This window comes from Pholcus phalangioides, unplaced genomic scaffold (assembly GCF_987345545.1).
Source record: "Pholcus phalangioides strain wild (caught in Gottingen) unplaced genomic scaffold, Ppha-v1.0 ptg000012l_1, whole genome shotgun sequence".
NCBI classification, from domain to species: domain Eukaryota; kingdom Metazoa; phylum Arthropoda; class Arachnida; order Araneae; family Pholcidae; genus Pholcus; species Pholcus phalangioides.
In genome coordinates, this window is record NW_028301605.1 from 4,698,543 (window position 1) to 4,713,456 (window position 14,914).

General features: G+C 40.3%; 2 protein-coding genes across 2 annotated transcripts; one reads left to right on the forward strand and one right to left on the reverse strand.

Moving 5' to 3' along the window:
- Positions 1 to 1,405: 1,405 nt before the first annotated feature.
- Positions 1,406 to 13,022, reverse strand: LOC149079188 (tRNA (guanine(37)-N(1))-methyltransferase-like). The gene is made up of 2 exons (XM_089240093.1): positions 12,941 to 13,022; positions 1,406 to 2,912 (listed from the first exon to the last, which is right to left on the reverse strand). The coding sequence occupies exons 1-2, from the start codon at positions 12,991 to 12,993 to the stop codon at positions 1,517 to 1,519; spliced, it is 1,449 nt and encodes a 482-aa protein (XP_089096219.1). The 5' UTR covers positions 12,994 to 13,022; the 3' UTR covers positions 1,406 to 1,516.
- Positions 13,023 to 13,237: 215 nt separating this feature from the next.
- Positions 13,238 to 14,219, forward strand: Rpp30 (ribonuclease P protein subunit Rpp30). The gene has a single exon (XM_089240095.1). It carries the CDS (start codon positions 13,286 to 13,288, stop codon positions 14,177 to 14,179), a length of 894 nt encoding a protein of 297 aa, XP_089096221.1. The 5' UTR covers positions 13,238 to 13,285; the 3' UTR covers positions 14,180 to 14,219.
- The last annotated feature ends 695 nt before the right edge of the window (positions 14,220 to 14,914 follow it).

Sequence of the window (14,914 nt, forward strand, 5' to 3'; positions counted from 1 at the left end):
CATTTGAGGTCCTAGTCCGTGATATGCTTATCGTCTCATACTGTAATCACTAAGTTATAAGGTACTGTATCACTAAGGTCGATAGAGCCTGGGCGGTGCACGGAATGAAATAAATCACTAAGTTCATCTCCCATGGTATTGTAACTAAAAAGAAAGCTGCTATGCATATAAGAATAACGCAAAATGGGTCTGACTAAATAGCTCCAGCTGTGGCTTGCTGAAGAGTGAGATTTTGTGCAATGAAGGTCTTGGTTCATGATAGGGTTTCCAGTATGAGCTGATAAACACAACACAGACCAGGACCTCAAACAGAAAACCTCCCTCTGCAGTAAGCCACATTTGGAGCTGTTTACTCAGACCTATTTTTTGCATTCTTAACAAAACAGAATTTTTTTGTTAGAAAGTTGTGGACTTGTGTTTATCGGCTCATAACAGAATCCTCTGGGGGGAAGGGGGGGCATAGTTGGTCTGGAAGCTCATAACAGAATCCTTAAGTCCATCTCCCATGATATTGTAACTAAAAAAAATTTTATGCATGTGAGAAGAATGCAAAATGGCTCTAGAGTAAACAGTTGCGGCTATGACTTACTACAGAGTGAATTTATGAGCCTGTAAACAATAATGAAGCTATGCCAGCCAAAAGTATTCTTGATAATAGATTTTTCTCTGGTTGTTATGCCGATTTGAAACTTTGGAAAATAAGTTCTTTTAAACTTTGGAAAATAAGTCTTCTTTAGGAATCCAACATGGGTCCTCTACCATACTGGGCAAGTGTGAAGTTTTTACATCAGGGGTGCACAACTTTCCTTTCCATAAAGCACACACTACTTACATGATGTGCTACTACTACTAAACCATGCATGCACCTTGTCCACATTCCTCTCTGGAACGTCTAATGAATTGGTACATGTTGGAAAGTTCGTGCACATGTTGTGAACCTATGTGAAGTTTTTATCTGAGTAATGCTTGTTACGTGTACTGCTGCCATCAATTTTTGTAACTATGAGTGAATTGTATCGTTATAAGCCTGTTGCTCTGTGGCAAGACTTTTTAATGGAGAAATCGGCTTACATTCATGACTCAAAGTTTGGAACCATAGAAAACCATTTTCAGCCAACCACATGATGTACTGAAAGGCGAGGCATTGCAGCCTCCTTTCAATTACAGTGCACTTGCCCGGTATGCAAGAGAAGTCAGGTTCAATTCCCAGACGAGGCAGCTGACTTTTCTTTCCAAAAGTTTGAATCTGCATAACAAAATCTGTTCTCAAATCTAGAAAAATCTGTTCTCAAATAATGAAGCTGTCTGAAATATACAATGACCATTGGGGAGATATGAATCATACATATCGTGTAACTGTTGCTTAGCAAACAAGTTTGATATGAATGACAAGATAATCTAGTAATAACATGGGAAAGGTATATTTAAAGTTGCGTAAAAACTTTTTCGTACAACTGCTTATAGAACATCACTGGATTCTATAATTTCTGGTGATTTGTTCATGTCATCCACAAAATCATGACGAGTCTAATTTCTGCTTCTTCTCTGGGCATGCCTCGTCATTCATTTCTTGCTTGGTTTCGAACAAGAATGTTCTGGGAAGGGTGAACGTCACACGATGCATTTGTTTGTTCGTTGAAACGTCCCTAACAGTGCTGATATCAGTAATATTTTTCTGAATTTCTTCAGACAGGTGTTCCTTGATCACATCGTCGCAGCTCTTATCGTTGCTTTTTACGAAAAAATACACATAAACTTTTGGTAGACAAACATCTAAATATGTAGGTTTGTATTTCATTAAAGATTCAAATGCATGTATGAATTCGAGGGCTGACCCTGGTAGATTCATCAACACATGGATCTCTTTGTTAGTATCAGTGCTATCGTAGAATTCTAAGAGCTTTTCTTTCATTACACTTCTTATAAAAGCACTGCCATCCAAATTATACGCTGTTGCATTTTTTGTCACTTTATTCAGCTTAATATTCCGACATAACCATTTATGTGAATCTGGATTCAGGTCATTTGCATATACTGTGCATCCCCTCTTGGCGGATGGGATCGCAAACGGACCCACTCCAGCAAAAACATCAAAGACTATGTCACCTTTTTTGAAAGTATTAGTTAAATTTCCATGTTCAGTTGCCAACCTTGGATTCCAAAACACTTTGGAGAAATCAAACTCGTACTTCACGCCATTTTCTTTGACAGTGACCTCAAAGTTTGGCTCTCCAGCCAACACTTCCATTTCAAAATTTCTATAAACATTCTCTATAGCTTTACGCTTGTTCACTACCGTCCGGACATTATTGATCTTATCTAGAAATACTTCACCAATAACATGCTTGTAAGCTTGGTAGGATTCTCTTAGGTTGAGATGGAGGATATGGCCGATAGTACTGAATCCAGATACCCCTTCACCGAGATCAGGAGGGAGAATGCTCTTGAATATAGCGTCGTGGGTCCAGTTTTCGTAAGTTAAGTCAATTTCTGTCCAAGAAATCTCTGGAAGCTTACTGTCATGTAAAGTATTCTGAATTTCGTCTACTGAATTAGGATGTAGGAAAATTTGCTTTTTACTGTCCACGTCTTTCACTGGTGTAAAATTCCTAATTTTAAGCACATGCTTTTTCAATTTCTTGAGTTGGGAATTCAAATTTTTTTCGATGGGTAAGCAGATTTGCGGTACTTTTATGGTGATGTCAAAAGCGCTGTGATCTAAGACCTTCATACCTTGCAGATTCATTTGGGGTTTGAAGATTTCATTTTTTGGTTTTGGACTAGAGTCTTCTTCCATTGATGACTTGTGCGTAATCGAGACACAATATTTCAAAACGAAGTGGATATTTCTGAAGAGAGATGGCTGGAACGACGATGTAACAAGACTCAGTGTGAATGTAGATGTCTTCTGACTGAAATTTAAAAAGGGAAAATAATTCTAATTAGATTTAAATCAATTCATCTCAGATATGAAAAAAATATCTATTTTAATCAAATAAAATTACTTATGAAGCTTTTTAAAAAGGGATATAATTTTTTATTAAATTATTTTTGAATATATTTTCAAAAAATATTATTTTTAGTATTATAATACACTGCTGGCCACCGTAAATGCAACATCCTGAAGGAAGCATGCAAATAATATGAAATTTACAACATGCATTAGCGGAGGTGAGATATGCAAATGATTAGAATTTCAGCGCAGACGCACATCACGCGCGCCTGTGGCGCCACTTCAAAGCGCTATTTAAGGCTTGGAGATTTCGACGATTTGAAGTACGGCAATTGTGTTTTTCTTGTGGTTTTTTCAAAAAAACGATCAATTATGCCTCGTAGAAAACAGCGATCATCTTTTGATCAAGTATCCGAGTTCGACAGAGGAAGGATAGTGGCCTACCGAGATTGTGGATTATCTTTCAGGGAAATCGGTAGTCGTGTTGGACGAAACCAAACAACTGTAATGCGGATATGTGATCGTTGGATGCAGGAGGGTACGACGGACCGACGTGTCCGATCGCATCCACCTCAGTGCACCACTTCACGTGATGACAGGCGTATTGTGCGTATGGCAATGACGGATCGCTCAGCCACATCACGAACCATAGCACAGCACGTTCAGTCTGTACCGCATCATCGAGTGCCTGCGCGTACCATTCGACGCCGTTTACAGCAGAGTGGTCTGTCCGCAAGACGTCCATTGCTTCGTCTACCCTTGACGCAGAACCACAGACGTCTCCGCCGCCAATGGTGCGATGAAAGAAGGATGTGGACGGCACAATGGAATGAAATTGTCTTTACTGACGAGTCACGCTTCTGTCTGCAACACCACGATGGTCGGATTCGAGTCTGGAGACACCGTGGAGAGAGGAGGCTGAAAAGCTGCGTTATGCACCGCCACACTGGTCATGCACCGTGTATTATGGTATGGGGCGGTATTGGATATCACTCTCGCACTCCTCTAGTACGCATTGCCGGTACTTTAAAATGCCAGCGCTACATCTCCGAGGTGTTGGAGCCAGTTATCCTTCCTTACCTTCAGGGCTTGCCCACAGCCATATTTCAACAGGATAATGCGCGACCACACGTGGCACGCATTGTCCAAAGGTTCTTCGTCAATCGCCAGATTGAATTGCTTCCCTGGCCAGCTCGCTCTCCGGATCTTTCGCCGATAGAAAACATGTGGTCCATGGTTGCTCAACGATTGACCCAGATTACATCCCCAGCTGCCACACCAGATCAACTTTGGCAACGCGTGGAAGCTGCTTGGTCTGCTGTACCCCAAGAACACATCCAAAGTCTCTTTGAATCAATGCCGAGGCGTGTGGCAGCGGTGATCTCCAACAATGGCGGCTACTCTGGCTACTGATTTTGGCAGGAACCACACTTCACAGAAGTCTATAAATTTAATCATTTGATGCTTGGTCAACACGTTATCCACAAAATAAATATTGTTGCGATATCTCTTGTCTTTCTTGGTGTTGCAATTTGGGTGGCCAGCAGTGTATATATTAATATACGGGGTGATTATAAAAAAACTATCCCGACATATGGGCCCCTAACTATCATACCATTCACAGAAACTGAATGAAATTTGGGCATAAGGTATTTTGAGGTATGCGCTCAAGAATGATATGGAAAACAACAGTGTCACTCTAACAGTTACGGTTACAGTGAGAAAATTTCGAATGGCAACACCAAGTTTTTTGTATTGGAATGTGATCTCCATTGTGAAAAACCCTAAATAGCGTTCGAACGGCAACTGTAGCATGAAAATCACCGGCGGTAGATAGGCTAAAAGTGAGAACAACCAATAAGGACAGAAAAGCAGCATAAAATAAAGCATTTTATTGTGTTTCACAAATTTTCCACATGACCTCCTTCACACACGATGACACTTTGCATGCGGCAGATGGTGGATAGCACTGCAGCACGTACCATGGCAATAGGAATCTCTTGAATCGCAGTTCTGATGGCAGTTTGCGGACGAAACTGATACACTTTGGATTTCAGATATCCCCACAGCCAGAAATCCATTGGTGTGAGATCAGGAGACCTTGGTGGCCACGGAAACGGGAAATGACGGGAGATAACTCTGTCACCAAACTGTTGACTTAAGACACGTTTGACTGAAGACCCTACATGTGGAGGAGCGCCATCTTGCATCCACACAACTTCAGATAGAGCATTTTGCCGTTGCAATGCGGGAATCGCGTAACGAGTTAACATGTCCAGATAGCGAGCACTCGTTACTGTGCATGTTTGCAGATCACCGGCAGTAACCTCTTCAAAAAAGTAAGGGCCGAGGATGAACGTACTCGTTATACCACACCACACAGTCACTTTTTCCTCGTGTAATGGACGTGCAAGCACATCATGTGGATTATTGTCTGCCCAGTGCACACAATTTTTCGAATTCACGTTACCAGTTAACGAGAAATGCGCCTCATCTGTCCACAGAATGCGTAAAGGCCAGCTGCTATCTTCATCGTACCGGATAAGGAATTGATTCGCAAAATCCAGCCGTAATAGTCTCCCGCTTCCAACATCTGGACACGCTGGAATCGATACGGAAACATGTTTAGAACAGAGCGCAGAATCTTGCGGACAGTTGAATTCGGCAGATTCAGAACACGTGAAACACCGCGTGCACTTGCGGGACGAACTGTGTTTATCGTCTGATGAACTTCTGCAACAGCTTCCACGGGAACAGAAGGTCGTCCAGACCGAGGTCGATCGCATGTGCAACCAGTTTCTTCAAATTTATGAATCAAGTCCCGTACAGCTTTGACAGTGCACGGGCCTCGCCGTAATCCATGGTTTCTGCGGTAAACACGCAATGTCTCTGCGGCATTTTGTCCATTCAGGTAATAAATCTTTACGATTTCCCCACGTTCTTTCCCTGAAAGCGGCATCTTGTTCGGAATGGCAGAAAGCAACATACGTGGCTCGCATTTCGCAGTGCCTTTTCTTTCACCTAGCGTGACGACGTCAGTCATGACTGTGTCTTACGTAGAACCCGAAATTTGCATTTCTTGGTTTCTTCTTCTCGTTTTGTGGAGAACTAATCAGGCTGGGATCTCAGCCGAAGAAACGGTGTGACGAATGAAACGAACATTAATGCTCTGGTGCACGGCAAAGTCCTTTGTACTTTTTCCTTGCCTAGCTCCGGGGATTTTCGTGCTACAGGTGCCATTCCAACGCTATTTAGTGTTTTTCAGTATGGAGATCGCATTCCAATACAAAAAACTTGGTATTGCCATTTGATATTTTCGAAATTTTCTCACTGTAACCGTAACTGTTTGAGTGACACTGTTGTTTTCCATATCATTCTTGAGCGCATACCTCAAAATACCTTATGCCAAAATTTCATTCAGTTTCTGTGAATGGTATGATAGTTAGGGGCCCATATGTCGGGATAGTTTTTTTATAATCACCCCGTATATTAAATATCACCGATGCCACAGTCGTGCCAATTTAGCTGACAAATGGTTGCTGAAGATTTACAATGATGAAGTTATGGGATGTAAAGCTGACTTAGAAAGTCAGACAGTTTGCATGGCAATCGATGGATAGATGAATATCTATCATGAACCAATTGTGTGTGTGTTATCAAACAGTGTGTGGTAAAGTCATCCATGTTGATATTATTGACACATCTGATTCATCACATACTACTTTACCGCACACCAACTCTGGTCATATATCACCATAGCAATTTTCAACCAGGGAAGTTGTGTGGGAAATGATGACACCATCCATTGTGATGGTTGCCCCAGGTTTGGCAGGTGAAGAATTTGCTTCTGACGTTCTATGCTTGGATTCGAACCTATGGACCTTGATGGTAACCCTTCATAGTGGAAAACGAGCATTGGAAGAGCACTGTGCCACTCAGGCACGGTTCATCACATACTGAATATTATTTAGCAAATTTGGTTTTTAGTTCAGTGAAATCAACAGAAGAAAACTTCAAATGTAAAATATCAAGTTTTGTTACAGACAATAACTGCAAATATAGTTTCTTCCAGAAAGACTGGATGAAGAGCTTGGCTTTTCGGGATTTACATATGGGTGGAGTGCCCACATTTTAAATCCGCTAGCCAAAGATTTGGTTAAAACTGATGTAACAAAGCATGTTATAGGTACAGTATATTTAAATGTTTCCACAATCATCATCATCTCAAAAGCATGGCATCATACAGAAAGTGGAAGTGTATTGATACTTCTTGCAGAGGCATGATGGAACGCTTATTGTCATTCTCTTGAAAATCTTATGTTAAAATTGGTCGGTTGTTACCAAATTTTGTGAAGACCGCAGATCTCAAATAGATAGTGACATCTCTAGTAAAATTGTAAATATTGGTTTAAAAATAAATATCGAGGACATGATTGCGACTCTGAAATTGATAACCAAAACTATGGATTTTGTATAAAGGAACAACTGCTCCCTAGCTGAATGGATATTCTTAACTAGCATGGAAAAAGCTGCAATTGAAGATAGAAGAAGCATCAACATCTAACAATAAAAAGGTATTGTCTTCAGCATAGAAAAATAGATATGAACAATCATATTAACAGATACACACTTTAATGCATTTATTCTAAGCTAATTGATGTCACAAAAGAAGAGAGAAATAAGAGTCTTGAAATATTGAACAAAACTGTGGCTCTAGGTTCCTGTCCATTACATCAAAACTTCTGGGGAAGTTGGAACCATTTCATGATAATTTTTTTTTTATACCCTAAGGTTGTTGATACAATGTCTGATTTTGAGTGGTTGAATAGTTTTTATAATGTTTTTGGTAAAGATGTAATTACGGAGAGAATGATATATGACTTCTGAAACTACTACTACTAAACCATACTTGACCTTGTCCATATTCCTCTGTGGAATTTCTAACGAATTGGTGCATGTTGAAATGTGTGTGTCTATGTTGTGAAGCTTGTTTCTATATTTTATTTAAAAAAATGCTTGTTATAGTGCAGCCATCTGCCTCCTATTTTTCAAACTATGAGTGAAGTGTAATGATTGAAGATTTTACTGTTGCAGGCCTGTTGCTCTCTCTGGCGGGGAGATCGGCTTGCATTCTCACCTCGAAGTTGGGAGCCACAGGAAACCAACTTCAGCCGACCATCACTGTGGCGACGGTGGGGTTTGAACCCGGGCCCTCGTGATGAGAGTCTGTTACTATGACCACTCGACCACCATAGAGGCTTTTTGAATCTGCTAACCACAGCCAAAGCATCGACCGCCTGTGCTGAAAGTTTTTTTTCCACATTTGGTGTAGTTCATTCCAGACAGCGAAACAGATTAGGAGTAGGCAAAGCATTAAAACTAGTATTTCTAATGAAACAAATGAACAATTTTTGAGGGTAAAATTATTCAATATAATATATGTAAGATATCAATTCAAGAAATACAAGTTTTTTCCTCTCTTTTTCTTAATAAAATGTTCTGGTATATCTCACAAGCATATGATTCTTTATCTTTAGTTTGCAAATATTTTTTAAATAATCTTTAGTTTTATAAATTAAAATTTATAATATATACAGTCAAACCTTGTTAGTGCGTCACCCGGTTAACACGTCACTCCGCTTACCGGATCACTTTTTGAAAGTCCCAATTATCCTCAGGCAGGAATTGGCACAGGAATGGCCTACTCCGTTTAACGAGTCACTCTGCTTATCAAGTCATATTTTTGCTCTCCCAAGAGTGACTCATTATCGAGGTTTGACTGTATATATAATAATATATATATATTAAAATAATATATGCATGTGTTTGAATATATATATATATTTTGTTAAAATATCATTAAAAAAAAAAACATGATTTAAATAAAAAAAGATCAACAACCCTGGATACATACTAAAATTTTAAGCCTTTTGATTCAAAGGCATATGTGGGAAAGGGGGCGGGGGGGGGGGGGGCAGGTGTAGAAAGGCCGATTGTAAATGTAAAATATTTTGGTACGAGAATTTGGAATATTATAAGAAACATTTCTATGTTACTTTACCACACACCAACTACGGTCATGTACGGCGATTTCTAGTAGAGTTGGGTGGGAAATGAAAGCCCATCTATTGGTGGTTGGCCCACGCTTGGTAGGTAAAGAACTTTTTTTTTCTGATGTTCTTGTTCGGATTCAAACCAGTGAACCTTGACGGCAACCTTCATAATGGAAGACAAGCATCTTACCACTTTGCCACTCAGGGCGCCCTTCTTAGCTGTTTTGATCAATTTCAGGTACTTAAAATTACTTTTTGAAGGTTGATAACTAAATGAATGAATGCCAGAACTCTGTTAACGGAATAATCTCATCGCTAGGATACCTTTCAGGCCAGCTTCATGGCAGAGTCTGGAACACTTTATTAAGCAGCCAAAAAAAAAAAAGAATACAAACATGTATGTACAAAAATATACAAACAAAAGTATAACAATAGATTTTCCGGTTGTTCGGTACTGTAGCGATCAACAGTTATTTGCTGTGATAACAGATGAGATGGGGTTGGTAGCTGTTGGTGATTGCCTCAGGGTTTCATTAGAAAGAATGAATGTACTATTTTATTGGAAGTAATTAGGGGGACCCCCACATGCCATCTGTTACCTTACACACATCATGTACATAAAATACATAGGAATCTTATTGTATAATAAAAAATGTCCACAGGAGGAAGTCGTCTCGCTTAGGGCCGTAAGTAGGATTTTTCCCACCTTCCAATGCTTTTGTTGTTGTTCGGAACCATCGAGTCGATTTCTACTCTTGGTGACTCTATAGATCATGGTTCTCCAAGCTGGTCTGTCATTCACAGCATGTCTCAGTTGTGCTAGCTTCATTCCACTGCTTCGCAACACCTCTTCTATCCATCTGGTGCTTGGTCTGCCTCTCCCTCTCGTTCCCTCCATTCTTCCAAGCATTACCGTTTTTTCTAGTGAGCCTTCTGTGCACATTACATGGCCAAAGTAAGAGAGTTTCTGTTTAATGACTGTTGCTTCTAGAGAATAGTCAACCTTGACTTCTTCGATAACCGATTTGTTAGTCCTTTTAGCTGTCCATGGAATTCTCAGCCTCCTCCTCCTCCAGCACCAAAGTTCAAAGGAATCAATTATTTTCTTATCTGCTTTCCGTAGTGTCCAGCTCTCACATCCATACGTAAAGACAGGAAAGACCAACGCAATTATAATTCTAATTTTTTACTTTAAAATTACATAATTTTATAATGGTGTTCTTCGTTTCCACCTAAAACTGCTACCCCCACTAAATTTCGCTGCTCTGGGCATTTGTCCCCTCACACCCTTCTCTAGTTTTGGCCTTCGTCTTGCTTAACATTTCGTAGGTGAGCAAATAAAAGTCTCGCCACAGAGAGCAACAGACCTACAAACAATACAAATGTAGTTCAACCATAACACATCACTCATTTCCCTTCTGAAACTACGTTTTGGCCTTCGTCTTGCTTAACATTTTGTAGGTGAGCAAATGAAAGTCTCGCCACGGAGAGCAACAGACCCACAAACAATACAAATGTAATTCAATCATAACACATCACTCACTTCCCTTCTGAAATATAGATGGCAGCACTCAAAATCAAACACAACACCACATATGCACTCATACTGTTAGGTACACACAGTTACACTTCCTGCACAACTCACTAGGTAGTAAGTAAATCACCCATTGATGGTGACAGATCTGAGTTGTGCTCAGTTCGAAAGAAAGAAAAGTGAGCAAATGAGATTAGTCAGTGTTACTAATTTCTGGACTTGAACCCAGCAATTATTTCATTGTGTCAAGTTCACTCGATCTGGTGAATCAGATGGAAAAATAGAAAATCTAAATATATTGAGTGGAGGGAAGATATACAATTAGGAACCACACGTGCCATCTCGCTTAGCATCTCATTCAGTGAGTCAGTGAGCAGCATGAATATGACATTGTGAGCAATCACGTGTATTGTGTACATGAAAAGCATGAAGAATTGAAAGAAATTATTGACAGATAATGCCTACACATGCATATATGGTCGATCTCGCACACAATATTTCTTTAAAAAAAAAGAAATGTAAGTGAGTACAAAAATAAGTCGTACCAAGTGGCAAAACATTCCAAGAGAGAAGGTTATAAGCGGGATCACCCACACATACATAAGCATCTACGAATATACATACACATGAATTTTCATGCACAATTCGTTGCATAAATACAGAGCTGAGTCTCGCTTAAAAAATATTTTGGTGAGCAATGTGGGATTAGTTCAAATGGTGGATTGTGCCAGAAGAGAGACTTGGCTAAGCATTAGTTTTTGGTCGTTGTTGCTTGAGCTGACTCACTATGGCTGGTCATAGTTTTAAAAAATGAGTATATTTGAAACAAAAGATTATGAATAAAAAAAGTTATTGTGCACCCACGCTGAGTTTGCCTCTGGCTACGTCATGAAATGTCACGATGGGTGATTCCATTTATCTTCTTTCGGTAAAAAGGCAGCAGGGAAAAGGAGCAGGTTGGTATTTTTTGTTGCCGTCTTTTGCGTTATTTTAGCAATTTTTCTCTCTTTCCCCCTCCTTAGAAAATAAACCCTTCCTTCGCGCATCAAGGTCAGACGCCAACTTAGTATGGGCATACAATGCATGTTGTGATTATTGTGAACCCATTTGTATCCTCCCACCTTGCACCCTCGCTGGGTGAGCTTAATAGAGATCACCAATCGCTATAGCATTTACATTGTTGCTATAGGAATATCTTAACCAGTCAACTGTCCAATTAATTTCTCTGAGAGTTACCCGCAGTGCCCACTTTTTTTTGAAGATGCACACGCTTTTTAACTTTTTTTCCCCTTTTCTTGGAAGTTTGAAACATTAAAATATTTTTTTATAGCTCGAATGTGTCTAGACATAATATGACACCCCAAAAGTGGGGAGGGGCAGTCATAATGTCCTGTGACTAAAAGAAATGCTGTTGATGGATTTATGTGGAACCATAGTAGTTGAATCTTTGCTAAAAGGTACACGAGTAATAAAACAGATGCATCTTCGTAAGGGAATCGGAAAAAAAAAACCGATGAGGATGCAGCTTCGCAAAACATGACAAAGATAATAGTAATAATAATCTCAGACCTTGAAATATAATTGTCAACTCCATCTAGTGATGAGATAATAAAGTAGAAGGATGGCTGTACAGAGATGGCAGCACACGTATGACAAATTATTTTGTCATATCTGTGAAAAAGACAGAAAAGTCTTCGTGTCGGCAAATGCTGCCGTAGGCAACACCATTACGTATATCAGCGACGGCAAATGCCGTCTTAACCACTTGACTGGTGAAAAAGACAGGAAAAAAAACCTGCGTGTCGGCAAATGCTGCCATAGGCACCAACATTACGTATGGCAGCGACGGCAAACGCCGTCGTAACCACTTCACTGGTTAATAGTTCTTGTTCGGGGTCCTTGTAGTATGCGCACGCCTTAATTGCTGATAATGAGATACTTTCATAATTTTCAAAACTATGTGAATTGGTAGGCAGGTATTTCTAGCAGCGTCCCTGCATGACCCACCACATCCTGGATGGGTGAGGCTAGGGCTGATTCTCTAGTATTGATTTTTCTGCAAAATTCATCGCAAAAATTTTACTACCGCGATCTCTTCCATGCTATAGAGCCCGTAGGCAGAAATTTCGTTTGGGAGGGGCGGGGGGGGGGGACTAAATTGATGGAAAAATAGATTTTGCCATCTTTTCCCTTTCTTCGGTCATTTCCTCACATTTCGAGGGGGGGCCCCCAGAACCCCCGAGTCCCCCCCCTCCCTCGCTACGGCCTTGGCATGCCCTCCTACTCGGGCATGGCAGGGGGCCCTCAAGTGCAGTGAGGGCCTCATGAAAAATTTTGAAACAAAACATGAAATTGGAAAAAAAGCACTAATCAAGATTAAAAAGGTTTAAGCACACATACACTATGTATTTCCAATGAGCCGATCTTCCAATGAAATGCCGAAACACATGCATTCGTGGATTGCTTACAAACAGAAAGCAAGTAAGTGTATGCTGGGTAAACACTCCGAGGACTTTCCGCCTTGGATGTGTAGAAAAACCGAATCGAAAATAATCACATTAAAATGTAAGGACAATATAAAATTATTCTCATAATATATAATATAAATATATCACATATATATTTGATTTTTATATGAGATTATTTTGTAATCTTCATTTGATTTTCAAACCAGAGCGGTCACAGCCGTCCGTCTAAGTCTGCACATGTTTACAACCTGATGAGTGTGGATCTTGATTTCCCGACATGGATTTGAACTTGATTTGCGACGATTGCGGCCGTAAAGATGAAGATATTTCTTCGAAAGTGAAGAGAGCCTTCGAATTTGGCTACGAAACAGTCGCGATCAACACCATTGTTGACTCGTCAGTGTTGAACGAGAAGACCGCCAAGATACCCGAACCAAGAGAGGTGACGTTAGAAGGTGGCGACGCGTTTTTCGGCCGCAAGCTGAAGATACTCAATCGCCTAACGGCCGTGATCAAGGAGACCATCCAAGCACACCGCCTCATGCAAAGCCCTAACACCAAGAAATATGACATCATTGCCATCCAGCCTGTAGGGGAGAAGATGCTCCAACACGCTTGCAGCACCCTGGACATAGAAATCATATGCATTGACTTGACAGAGAAGTTAGGCTACTCTTTCAAGAGGACTTACCTGAATCAAGCCAAGGAGAGAGGTATATGTTTCGAGATACAATATGCACCGTGTCTACGGGATGAGACTGCACGTCGCTGGGTCATAAGTAACTCCCAGATCCTCGTCCAAGTACTGAAAAGCCACAATGTACTCCTCTCGAGTGGAGCGTGGAAAGCTATTGAACTCCGTGGCGTTCATGACGTGATCAATCTGGGTAACATTTTTGGGCTCAAGTGTAATTTGTCGAGGGCCGCTGTGGTCACCAACGGGACGCTGGTGTTGTCGCACTCTAAAACTAGATTGAAGACTGGCTGTGGGTTCGTGTCTGTGGAGGAGATATTTAAACTCTCTCATCGGGATAAGTGGATGATCAAGGCGACCGTTGTCCCTAAGGCCTGCAGTGGTAGTGACGATAATTCGAGCGCCAAAACCGTTTCTAGCAGTGATACCAAAGACTGTGAGGAACCTCCTACAAAAGTTCGTAAAACAAAAGATTGAGTGTGCGGCATGGTTTTCACATTAAAAATTGTGAAATTTATAGATTGATGATTTTTTTTAAAAATTATTACATTATTATCATTCATTTTAGAATTTCATATACAGTGAAATCTTGATATAATGATATACTGTGGACCCAGTCAAGAAAAAATATTGTTATAGAGCGATTATAACACACACATTATATTGAGAGGCAGCAGTTGTAGTAGAGGATAGACATTTTCAAATGAGACTTGTAAAAATATCATTGTAAAGAGGTTTATTGTTATATTGAGTATCATTGTAGCAAGGTTTCACTGTATATTAAATTGAACACTCATAGAAAATTAATCAATGTTCATACTTACGCTGTAGATAAGTGTAATAATCGGGACATTTATTCTGCGTATGGCGAACAAAAAGTGATGCCACTTTTGTGTCTTCATTCTGAGAGCGTATGCACACTAGTGACAAGGGGATGTTCAAGAATTGATAAATGGAATTAAAACTTTGGGTAGAGCATCGAATGTTATAGCCAGATTTGTCAGAGTGTAGATCTGGTAGTAGTTTGTGGTTCAAATCCTCGTCACCACTCTATTTGTCTCTTTGGAACAGCTTTGGTATAAGGGACAGGTTGGCGATTTCTGGCGACTTTTTTTTCGACGACAAATATGTCCAACGGTCCGAGAAAAAGCCGCCAGACACTACGTGCGCTAGAAAAAAAACCGCCAGCATAGAAAACAGCAAAAAACAATA